At 57.3% G+C, this 12687-nt stretch overlaps 1 protein-coding gene across 5 annotated transcripts in view; it reads right to left on the reverse strand.

Annotated features, from left to right (window-relative positions):
• Window positions 1-3527: 3527 nt before the first annotated feature.
• CSNK1E (casein kinase 1 epsilon) overlaps window positions 3528-12687 on the reverse strand; it is a 24701-nt gene continuing 15541 nt past the window's right edge. For 2 of the 5 annotated variants that reach the window (XM_049626355.1, XM_049626356.1), the window contains exon 7: window positions 10450-11281. In XM_049626355.1, the coding sequence (XP_049482312.1) occupies window positions 10644-11281 (638 nt within the window). In that variant the 3' untranslated portion in view covers window positions 10450-10643. The other 3 variants (XM_049626358.1, XM_049626359.1, XM_049626360.1) reach the window with 3 other exon arrangements.

The following is a 12687-nucleotide window of genomic DNA, read 5'->3' on the forward strand; positions in this document are numbered from 1 at the left end:
ACTGAGAGGCAGAGCATGAGTGGGGGAGGGGCAGAGCGAGGGAGAGAGAGAGAGAGAGAGAGAGAGAGAGAGAGAGAGAGAAACCCAAGCAAGCTCTACACTGTCAGTGCAGAGCTCAACTCGGGGCCCGATCCCATGAAAGGTGAGATCACGACCTGAGCTAAAACAAGAGCTGGATGCTTAACCGACTGAGCCACCCAGGCGCCCCTCCCTGTGCTTGGAATTAGAATATCATACCTCTGGGCCTTTGCACATGCTATTTCTTCGGCTAGGAATGACTTGCCCTCAACAAACTGTTACATTTCAAGGCTCAGGTCAAGTATCTTTGAAACACCTTCCTTGAGGACACCAGACACATTCCCCTCCCTCCTTTGTCTCTTGTTCACACTGAACATCTCACACCGGATTCTGGATCGGGATGAACCATTTGCTAGGTCTGTCTGAGTCTTTCCCCTAAGCTGTGAGCCCCTGGAAGCCAAGGTCACACCTCACGTTTGAGATGTATAGTTACCATTACTGAGCACATATAAAGTGCCTGGCTGTAGTGAAGGCTAAAGGCATGGGCTACGGAGCCAGGCAGGTTTCTCTGAGCCTCAGTGTTCTCATCTACAAAACGGGCATCCTTAGCCACCAACCTCATAGGATCGTTAGGAGCAAAGGGTTGGGAACATGGCATGGAGAACCCAAACGTTGTTCTGTCATCTCACCTAATCCTATCACCCTCTGAAGCAGGTATCATCACCCCCGTTTTACAGAAAACCAGGACCCAGACAATGCCCAAGGTCACAGAGGGGCCAAGCTGGCCTTCGGGACTCCAGCCCTGTGCTCCCTACCCCTCACCCCAGCACTCTACTCTGCTTCAGCTCGGCACCTGGCTTCCCTGGCACCCACACAAGCCCAGTCAATGTTTGTTTGTTGCATGAATGAAAATGGTTCACCAAGTGGCATGTTTGCCCCCTCCAGTCCGGGCAAAATTTCCAGGTGATTATCTGGCGAACTTAATAAAAATAAACCGTGTGCACGGTTGACGCATCCTGGTCACCTCTGGTCTCAGTTAAATGTCAGTTCCTCAGAGACTGTCAGGCACCACCTGCTCCCTTTTACATTAGCTCACAGAATAAGAAACGGGAAGGATGAGCCAGAAACCAGCGAGGATCATGGGTAGGAACAGGGTGAGGGGACAGGAACAGGAGCGATTCTCACTTTTTATATAGCTTGACTTTCATCTATGTAACAACTCCAAAATAAAATGAAAACACGAGGATGCGGGGAAGAGCGCTAACTCATTGTTAAAATCAATACAGGGGTGCCTGGGTGGCTCAGCTGGCTGAGCATCCGACTTTGGCTCAGGTCATGATCTCGCGGTTTGTGGGTTCAAGCCCCGCGTTGGGCTCTGTGCTGACAGCTCAGAGCCTGGAGTCTGCTTTGGATTCCGTGTCTCCCTCTCCCTCTCTCTCTCAAAAGTAGATAAACATCAAAAATTTTTTTTCTATGGGAATGCAAGCTGGTGCAGCCGCTCTGGGAAACAGTATGGAGGTTCCTCAAAAAACTAAAAATAGAACTACCCTACGACCCAGCAATCGCACTACTAGGCATTGATCCACGGGATACAGGGGTGCTGTTTCGAAGGGACACATGCACCCCCATGTTTATAGCAGCACTATCGACAATAGCCAAAGTATGGAAAGAGCCCAAATGCCCATCGATGGATGAATGGATAAAGAAGATGTGGTATACACACACACACACACACACACACACACACACACACACAATGGAGTATCACTCGGCAATCAAAAAGAATGAAATCTTGCCATTTGCAACTACGTGGATGGAACTGGAGGGTATTATGCGAAGTGAAATTAGTCAGAGAAAGACAAAAATCCTATGACTTCACTCATAAGAGGACTTTAAGAGGCAAAACAGATGAACATAAGGGAAGGGAAACAAAAAATATATAAAAACAGGGAGGGGGACCAAACAGAAGAGACTCATAAATATGGAGAACAAACTGAGGGTTCCTGGAGGGGTCGTGGGAGGGGGGAGGGGCTACATGGGGAAGGGGCACTAAGGAATCCACTCCTGAAATCATTGTTGCACTAGATGCTAATTTGGATGCAAATTTAAAAAAATAATTTTTTTTCTAAATCAATATAATAACCACAGAGAAAAGGATAATTTCAAGTTACTTCTGGGCACTGTGCTCTTACAATACATCCTTAGTGAAATACATTCCAAGGACAATAAAATCCCCCCGAAAACTGTAAACACACCTCTTTACTCCACAGGCATATATTTAATAGTAATATTAAAGTTGTAATTTTGAGGGGCGCTCAGATGGTTAAGTGTTCGACTCTTGATTTCGGCTCTGGTCATGATCTCGCGGTTCATGGGTTCAAGTCCCATGTTGGGCTCTGTGCTGACAGAGCGGACTGCTTAGATTCTCTCTCTCTCCCTCTCTCTGCCCACCCCCCATCCGCTTGCCGTGCACACTCTCACCCTCTCTCTAAATAAGTAAACCTAAAAGAATTTTCATTATAATTTGGAAACTCACGTATATTGTAGGATACAACACATTAGTGTTACTAAGTATTAGGATTTTTGCTGCAAAAGATACATATTTTCTTTTTTTTAAAAACATCTTTTTTTTTTTTTTTTTTGAGAGATTGTGTGCCAGGGAAGGGGCAGAGAGAGGGAGACATAGAATCCAAAGCAGGCTCTAGGCTCCGAGCTGTCAGCACGGAGCCCGATGTGGGGCTTGAACCCACGAACCGCGAGATCATGACCTGAGCCGAAGTCAGACACTCAACCGACTGAGCCACCCAGGCGCCCCAGGATATAGATTTTTTATAAAAAATATTAGCTCCTCAGATTTTCCCTCAGGGCCTGTAGTTGGGAACACACCACACTTACTGTTTGATGTCAGATATGCCACCTGAAAGGTCCTGAGGGGAGCACACAGAGAGCTGGGGGGCCACTGACTCTCCCAGGCAGGCCTCCCACGGTCACTGGCGACCGTTGGCCCTGGAACCCGACCCTGGGATCCCCACTCACAGGGCTCCCTGGTGGATGGTGGAGTTCAGATCCTGCTTCTGCTGCTGGAGAGCTAGCTGTGTGATCTTGGGCAAGTTATTTTACTTGTGCTCTGTTTTTCCATCTGAAGGCAGGGAGATTAATAGGACCTCACTCAGAATTCTAGTGTAGGTTAAGATCAGGTTGTGAAGAGAGCTTTCAACCTTCCTCTGCAGTTGTGGTCCTGGGCCAGAGGCATCATCTGGACCTTGTGAGGGGGCGGACACTCAGTCCCCACACACCAACCCTCCGGAGTCAAAATCTGCACTTGAATGAGGCCCCCCGGCAGGCTGGCGGGTGTCTGCGGTTTTTGAAAGATTGATTTAAAAGATCCCCAGGGAGGCACCTATGACTGCCAGCCACACCCGCTCCCAGGTCTGCTGCGGAGGGGGGTGGGGGGGAGGGGCTCCCCCTCGCCCCGCCCCAGCAAAGAGGTGGACCGAGGGCTACCCATGTCACGTTATCCTTTTCTACTTTATTACTTCAAATTAACAACCACAATAAAGCTCAAAAAAGTCCAATATTTACACAGGAAAAAAGTACAAAATTCCCCCCAAAGTTCTTCAGTATTTTTTTTTCAGTTTTTTAAATTACAAAGTAATAAAAAGCTTTGCTCTTTAATTAAAAAAAAAAAAAAAAGAAAAAGAAAAAAGGGGAAAAAGAGGTAAATAAATTAGGAAATACACACATGGAGAAAACAAACAAAAAGAAAGTAAAAACAGCTGTTAACTAGGAGTGGATAAATCCAGCGCCCAGCCCTGACCCCAGGCTCCTCCTCAAGAGGCAGGACCCAGGGACGGTGGGACCCCAGTGGGTGTCAGGACCGGAGAATTCATTTATAACCCAGGAGCCAGATGCTTTCTGGAAGCAGTCTCCACGTATTCTGCCCTAAGACCAGGAAAGTGGGATGGGGCTGCCCCAGGCTGATGACAGTCTCCGGGGTCGGCGGTGGCGAGGACCCGCTGGCCTTCTTGAGGGACGTGGAGGTCGCTGTGTCCTTGTTAGGAGGAGAACAAAACGTTGGCCTGGGGGGGGGGGGGGGGGGGGGCACCTGCTGTCCTGGGAGCTACAGATACAGACACACACGCACACAAGGAATCTCAGCCCCCACCACCTTGAGACCCATTCCTCAAAGTCTTCTTGGAGAGGCAAAGAAGGGACCCAAACGCTCAGGGGACGCTGGTAAAAGCCCAACACAGAAACTCGGCCACGGTCACTGCAGGGCGGGAGGGGCTGTGCATGTCTCCTGGGGTCCTGAGGTTCAAGAGCACCCAGTGGGATCTGCCTCCGACCAGCCAAACCGTTCCCCCAGCTCCTCAGGCCATCTCTTGATGGCACCGGAGGACCGTCTGCATCTCCAACACAGAGATCTCCCCTCGCGGCTGGTGTCTGTGTTGGCTGGGGCGGGGCCTTGGCGTCTGGCACGCGGAGCCCAGTGTGTGGGGGAGCATTTGGGAGCCTGGAGGTTGTGGACAGTGGCAAATGCGGAGGGACAAGGATCCGCTGTGCCGAAGGTTTCCCATCTTCTTGCCGTTGGCAGGAAAAAAAAAAAAAAAAGAAAAGAAAGAAAAGAAAAGAAAAAAAAAATCAAAGGAACAAAATCCATCGTCGGTTTTACGCTGAGTTTTTTTTTTTTCCTTTTTGTTCTTTTGAGTGGTTTTTTCCCCCATCTTTTTGTTGTTGTTGTTTTTTAAAAGAAAATACAGTGAAGACACTAGAAGGAGGAGAAAAGACAGATCAGGCGCATGTCTGCCTCTGGCCACCCATCCGCCAGACCACCTGCAGTTCCTGCGCTCTTGACCTGAGGCTTTGAACGGGACCCTCTTTGGGGCACACAGCGGGTGCTCCATTTTCACAGGAAGAACACAATCTCTCTCCCTCCTCTGTTCTCTTGCTGAGTGGCCACACATCTGCCCCACCCTGCCACGGAAGGACTGGTCCCTGGACCTGAGATCCGACGAAGGTAAGCCCTGTTTTAGGTCCCAGCTCGATCTCTGGAACGAATTTCTGCAGAGCAAATCGTGCCCAGGGCGTCCTGGTGTGAGGCCAAGCTGGCGGAGCCCCCTGAAATGTACGTAGTCCCCGGGGAGCTGGGACCTTCCCCTCACCCCCAAAGAATCTCCACCTCCCCTTCCCCAAGCCAGGCCCCAGAGCAGAGGCCTGCTGTCCACCACCTGAAGACCACACATGGTCATAAACTCCCATCGAGGTTCACACTGGCCAGAGGGCTTGTGGAGGCCACCGAGCGCCTTCTATTCCAGCACATAGACTCCTAAGTACTCCTAAGTCCCTATTCTAGTGCCTTGTGTGAAAGAAGTGTTTAAAAACAGCCCGAGGGCTGGGACAGGCAGGACTAAAGCCCCAGGGGAGGTCAGGGTTTGGGTCGGGAGACTCTCTCTGCTAGGAACTAACTTTCCGGACAACTTTAGGGCAAAGAGGCAGGCAGGGGAGGCGGGGTGGGCAGACGGATGACCGGCCTAACGGCAAAGAGTTTTCTGGCAGAAGTTAGCTGGTGTGGGCCGGGCCTACTGAGAGCCTGAATCAAGTGGCTTCGAGGTTTTAAATTCTCTTGAGAGCTGTTGGTTTTAGGGGTCCCTGCCACTCCCCCCCCCCGTACCCCACAACATAGACTCGTCTCCTCCTGGGGCCAGGGGCGTTTCTAGACCTGGCTGGGCTGCATGCACAGCAGATATGGACTCACCTAAGCAAATACTGGTCGGATGGCGGTTCCTCCTCACTTCCCGAGATGGTCAAATGGCACGCTTGTCTTTGGGAGGAGAGGCACAGCGGGGGGAGGACATCAGCTGCTAGTAATGGTAACCTGGCAAATCTCTTCCCATTGTGGAGTTCCACGCACCCCCAGCCCCGGCCCCAGCCCCTGCCCCGGCCCCTGCCCCTGGAGCCAAGGGCAGGGCTGTGCGATCTCAACAACCTTAGGATGTAGCTGCTTTGTAGCCAAGAACACTGGCTAGAGAGGCAAGGCACCAGACTCCCAGCTCGTGGCGCACCGAGCCTCTCCCACGGCAGACAAAAGGACCAGAGCAGGTATCCTGCCCCACTCTGCCAAGACACCTTCCCTGGGCCACCGCGGACTGCCCCTTCCCAACCTTCCCAGTCCAAACATGGTCCTGAGTGAGGCCACCAGACGGGATCTGCCCATCTCTCACGCCTGTGTTGACCCTGACCTGAGGGAGGCTTCCTGACGGCAGGGACCACGAGCCCCTGCTCTGTGAGCTCCCCGGCTGCCCACCCAGGCCGGGCCCCGGTAGTGAAGGCAGGATCCCAGCTCCACCACCTGCTGGGGCGACCTACTTCTCTGAGCCTCAGTCTACTTTGGTCAGTGGGGCTAAGCTGACCTCAGAGCGATTAAAGGAAGCCAAGTCCCTGCTCAACAAAAAGGGCTGCTCCAAGGTTATCGGAGCGGGGAGAACAGAAGCCCGAGCCCGGACTCCCTCCAGGCCAAGGCCCCGTGGTGCAGCGGTGAGGTGCAGGAGGACTGCAGAGAGGGCGGCTCACCTGTGAGGCTGAAATCCGGGAGACCTCTTGCCGCCCAGTGAGGTCGGAGGAGGAGACGTTGGCGGGCGCGCCCCTGTGTAGCCTCATGCTCACCTTCCTCTCTCGGTCGACTCGTGAGATCGCTCTGGGAGAAGTATTGCCTAGAGGGTGAGGCGGGGGGGTAGCCACCCTCAGTGTCCGGGTCCCTGGGTGCCCCCGGCACCCCCCGGGTCCGGCCCGCCACACAAGGTCCCCGCTCACCGGCTTGCTGGATGCGGGAGGCTGGGGTGGAAGCCACAGGCTCGGCAGCAGGGCGGAGCCGGTTGGCGGTGGCCCCCGTGGGCGGGCCAGGGGGCAGGGCCCGGGTGGCGGACCCCCGGAGCTGCCCCATCCTCTCCTCGCGCTCGTGTTCTCGCCGCTCCCGGTCCACGTCCTCGGGGTTCCGGGCTGCGCCCTGTGGGGAGGAGATGAGACTTGGTCAGCCCCTGTGAGCTCAGGGTGCTCTGAGATCCGGCACTCGCGCAGGGCAGAGCACAGGGAAGGAGGCCAGGCGGGCACCTGGGGGAGACGCAGCTCAGAAACCCTCTGGTCCAACCTCCTCCCCGCCAGGCAGGAAGCCCGAGAAGCCTGGGAATGACCCGCGATCACACAGTACAGAGAAACGAAGCCACACGACCGCCCGGAAGGAGGAGGAAGCTGGGTCTGACAAGCAGAGGGAGGTCACTCTGCCCTGGTCTCATGGGGCCGAAGCAGAGCCGAGAGGGCTAATGCCCCACAAAGACCAAGGGCACTCCTTGGCCCTCCCAACCTGGGCCCCTACTGTGTTCAGAAGCCCTTGGCCCCTCCAGGTTTCCAAACAGAGCAGAGCAGGTGTTCAGAGACCCAGAGAAGGAGTAACAGGCTAGCTAAAGGCAGGGCCAGCACTTGGACCAGGGCGCCAGCCAGGGGATCTTGTCAAAGGCTCTTCTTCCCCTGTCCCTGGACCTGGCAGTGACTTTTGGCAGGTGCTGTGGGGGAGGCCCAGGGACTCACACAGATGCTGCCGGCCCTGGGACAAGACAAGAGCTCAGGGGGAGCTCGAGAAAGAACGGGCTAGATGCCCCATAGAAGAAATAGAGGCCCAACAGGCAGGCTGGGGCAGAAGGGGGAACATGAGCCCCCAGGGCCTGCCCTCCAGCTGCTGCCCCCGCCCAGTGCAGGAGGAAAGGAGAAAGGCCCAGAGAAAAGGAGCCCGGCGTGGGAGCGGCACCCGGCCGCGTTACCTAGTTGGTCCTGGGGTCGTCCACAGGGAAGGGCAGGGGGCTGGCAGGAGGGGGGCCGCATCTGTGGAGAAGAGAGCTGCAGGCTGAGTGGGGGGGGCCTGGTCACAGGCCACGGGGTGCAGGCTCCTGCAACCCTGTGTCTCTCCCAGGGAAATGGCCGAGAAGGCCCTGCTGTCCTTGGGAAATGACGGCTGGGGATGGCCGTGGCCTTGAAGCAACTCCAAGAGGTAGGGACTAGGGATCAGAATGATCCCTGAATCCTAGTGAGGAACTGAGGCCCAAGGAGTCCTCATGACCTACGTGGGGTCACAGCTCAGGGTAGAGCCGGGATTTGAATCCAGGCCTCTGCCACCCGGCTCTGCTCTGCGCTCTGCACCCCAGAGGACTTTGTAGGACATTTTAGGGATGCGCATGCCCAGCCCTCCCGCCCACAGGCCTGTGCAGGCAGGCCTGGAACCACCAGGGTTCAACCTCCTGACTCCCAGTCTCCACCCCCTCTCCACTCCCGGGCTCCTGCCCACTCAGTGACAAGCTGGCTGAGAGCAACTCAGCCAGAACGAGAGCAAGCCTGTGAGAAGAGCCGCAGCACCGCTCAGGAAACCTCCTGAGGGCAGGCCAGGGATGTGTTCATCCCCTGCCTGGGGGAACTGAGGCTGATGAGGTCAAGTGGTCCCTTCAGAGGGGCACAGCCTTGGGGCGACCGACTGAGCAGAGGGCTGGAGACCCTGCCCTTTGTGACCCCAGCAGTCTCGGGTCAAGGCCAGGCCCGAAGCAGGAGGAGCTATTCTCCACGTTTCCACCTAACCAGTGATGCCTCAAGAAATGCACACCGGGGAGGTTTCTTGGCTTTTATTTGCCCACAGAAAACACAAAAGGTCAACATCAAAGTCACACAAGCATCCAGCCCTGTCGTGTGGACCCCTGTCCTTGGCTATATGGAGTATCCTCCTGGCCTGCTGGTTGGACCTTGGAACACAGCGGCTCTGTGTGCTGAGAGCAGTGTCCCAGGCTCCAGGTATCCAGGGATTCCAGGGCCCTGATGCTGAACGGGGTGGCCACTTCAGGGAGAGAAGCTCTCAGTCAAGGGTAAGATCCTTCCCGTGGCCCTCTGTGCCCAGCACGGTGTCCAGTCTGCAGGTAGGTGCTGGTAACGGCACCGGGGGCCTGGCCTTGAGGTGAAGGCATGGAAGGTCCCCGTCACAGGTCTGCAGATGGTTCGGCCAAAGGGCAGGTGAAGACGGTCGAGCTCACCATGGTGACGGGGTCAAAGGCGCCCGCGGATCCAGCCCAGGCCGAGTCAGATATCGGTGCGGAATAAGGCCGCTGGCACCTCTGCTCAGCTTCCGACTCGAGAGCTTGCCTCAAAAGGGACCCCAGGAAGGGCTCAGAGTGGCAGCAGTGAGCGGGGAGGGCGTTCTTGGCCTGGCTTGACGTGAGATGCTGCCAGCCGGATGCTCCCACGAGAGGTTCTGTGAGGAGCCATCTAGAGTAGAGCTTTCTGTGATGACGGGAAGGTTCACGTCTACCTCGCTGGCTATGGTAGCCACTAACCAGCCGCTTGTGGCTCCTGAGGGCTTGAAATGTAGCAAATGCAACCGAGGGACTACATTTTCAGCTTTAGTTTTAATTAATTAAAAACCAGCCACACGGAGCCAGGGGCTACCATATGGCATGGCCCAAGCCTAGACAACGTAAAACCCGTTCTTGGAGCTACACGGAGAGGAAGGGCCAAGCCCATCCCCGAACCAGACCCAGGAATGACTTTCCACAAAGATGAGTGAGTGCCCAGCGTCCAGATGCCTTGAGCAACGCCCTCCGGCGAGAAGAGCTGGCCCCCGGCCACACTCCCGGCCGCAAGGTCTGGGTTGCACGGTGCCCCACTGCCCATCTCCCACCCCTACCCCTCGGGTCCCCTGGCCCGCGAGACCGCCGTTCTCTGCCCGACCTCTGTCGAACTCCTCAGGGAACGGTACCAGGCCACTGCCTGAGACCCAGAGAGAAGAGGGGCGCGAGACCCAGTGCCGACCCCAGCGTCCAAGAGAATAAGGCCTCGCGTCCTGAGCGTCTGGCAGAGCGAGCCGAGGGGATCCGCCACGAAAGGACAGGCACACCAGGATGGAGCGCGGTACAGGTGGGGGGCGTTTAATGAGTTCGGGTTCGATACAGAGGCCACCGTCAGGGTCTTGCTGAAGCCGCTCCCGGCGCCCGTTCCCACCAGGCCCTCCGGGGCGGTGAACATCATCCCTCCTTCAGGCTCTGTTCGTCAGGCAGCTGCTGATTCATCCCCAAGAAGCTCCCGGCAGGGCCTTCTCCACCACCCCCTCTCCACCGCACCCCACCACGCCAAGGGACACCTCCTCAGGCCTGGCCCCGATGGGCTCAGACACACCTGGTGACGTCAGAACTGGGGCCCTGGAGTCCAGACCACGGGCCAGTAGTTTTGGGGGGGCAGCTCCTCCACCTCCTCCACGGGCCTATCTGGAGGGCCCTGGGTGCCCAGGGGCGCCGGGCACCTGGAAGGGACAGAGAGCACAGCAGAGGCTCAGCCTCTTGTGCTTGCCCAGCCAAGCGGTAAATCTTGGAAAGGCCAGGCCTCAGAGGGTCCTTACCAGTAAGAGGGTGGGTACGCGGGCCCGGCACAGGGACAGGGGCGGGGGCAGGGCAGTGCAATAGCTTCGCTGTCACGGGGCTGAGCCTGGCTCGAGGAAGCCCCCTTTTCCAGAAGAGATGTGAAACAAGACACACAATTTCACAGATTCCGGAGCTCCGGGGCATGGCTGGCGCACGCTTCTCCCCACCCTACCCCCAAGACCCTTAAGAGAGGGAGACAGAGCAACCGCCTAGCAACACCCAGGGTCCCATGACCAGGAAGAAAGAAACCACAATGAATGGGTCCAGGCTGGCCAGAGGGGCCACGGTGAAGGCAGCCGCCTGGGACGTGCAGAACAAGAGCAGGGTGGTGTAGGCGACAATGAGGACAGCGGGGGGGCCCGCCAGCGCCACCCACGCCCCACCGAGAGCGCCCAGGAGGGACTCGAGGCCCAGCCAGGTCCTCTTGGGTCTGGTGGGAGGTGGAGCCCTGCCCGGGCCCTGCTGACCACAGCGGCACGTGCTGTCAGCACAGATGAGGCCGGAGCGGGGGGGCCGCGGGGACTCCAGGACCCCAGCGAGGTCGCTTGCGCTGTCCAGCTCATAGCTCCCGTTTTTCGGGAGCCCCGCCCGCCACTGGGTCACTTTGGCCTCGTGAGTCAGGGCCTTCCCCGTCCAGTCCCCCAAGCCCGCCTTGGCCTCCACGTGACTCACGAATTTGAGCATGTTCCAGTCGAAGACGTAGTCGTAGGAGAAGCCCTGCCTGTGGAAGAGGTTGCGGAAGAGCTGGCGCAGGTAGGAGTAGTCGGGCTTGTCGTCGAACCGCAGCGAGCGGCAGAAGTTGAGGTATGTTGAGAACTCGGCTGGCGGGGGTCACAAGGCACAGAAAAGGTGAGGCCCGGGCTCCCGGGCGGCCCAGCAGCCTGTGTCGTCCCACCCACCCACCGTCCCCACAAATACTTTCAACCTAAGGCGGGGGCGGGGGGGGGGGGCGACACACAAGATGGCGCCAGAGCAGAACTCTGGGCATCCGGGTGGCACTGAGACCTGTCCCTGCCCGCGGGCAGAGCCTCCGAAGACTCGATGAGAACCGAGGAGGCGTGTGTTAGGGGCGAGCGTCCCCCCGCGGTGAGCAGGCCCCACAGGTCCTTAGGTCACCGCTCTACCTGCTCCTGCCGACCATTCTGGGAGCCTTGCAGATAGCAGATCAAGAGCTGTCAAGCCCAACGGACAGCCAAGAGCCCAATCAATGGGAACTCCCAACGTGCGCTAAGCCACAGGGGGAAACCTTCCATCTCCTCCTGCCCATAGCAGCGGTGGGGAGAGCCCCTCGTGAGAGAACAGAAAACAGAACGTACACTGGGCTCTGCCCCCGGTTCCTGGCACAGAATTCCTAAGACCCTGGGGAAGCCCTAAACGCTGAGAGCACTAGGAGAATCTTTTGTTCCGGATGAGGCGACTCTGGGCGGGCTCCCGGCGGCTCCTGGATGGATGGGAGCTGGTCACCGGGAAGACCAAGCCACGATTAGAAAGCTTAGAATTTTCACGCCCCATCTCCCCAAACACTTCTCTAGAGGGGAGGGGGCTGGAAATGGAGTCAGTGACTGTTTATGCCTACGTGAGGAAGCCTCCATAAAAACCCCAACAGTGTGGGGTCTGGGCAGCTTCCAGGTGAACGCATCCACCTACAGGAGGGTGACACACGTTGACTCCCTGGGGACAGAAGCCCCTGTGCTCGGGCCCCTCCCACACCTCGCCCTACGAACCCCTTCCTCTGGCTGTTCGTCCACACCCTTCGGCACAGCCTTTAATAAAGTGGTAGACGAGGTAAGTTTCCCGGGCTCCTACGAGCCGCCCTAGCAGATTAATCCCAGCCGAAGAGCAGGGCGTGGGAACCTCAGACACACGGCGCAGGTGGCAACCTGGACTTGTCAGTGGCATCTGAGGTGGGAGGAGGAGGACAGCCCGTGGGATCAAGCCCTGAACCTCCAGGCGGACGGCGGCCGAACGGAGCTGCACTACAGGACACCCAGCTGGTGTCGCACAGAACGGCTCGAGGGGCGGGTAACACCCCCCACGTTTGGGGAGAAGCGTCAGTAGGGACATGTTCTATGCGGGTAGCAAAGGAGGCTCCCGGGGTAAGGCCGAACTAGCTTTTCCTAACACGCAGCCCTTGCGAGAAGAGGCCGGAGAGGAGGCCCGAGCAGCGACAGGGCGCATGCGATTAACGGTTCTGGCGCGGGGCGGGGGGGGGGGGGGGGGGGGGGGG

This window comes from Panthera uncia, chromosome B4 (assembly GCF_023721935.1).
Source record: "Panthera uncia isolate 11264 chromosome B4, Puncia_PCG_1.0, whole genome shotgun sequence".
Lineage (NCBI taxonomy): Eukaryota > Metazoa > Chordata > Mammalia > Carnivora > Felidae > Panthera > Panthera uncia.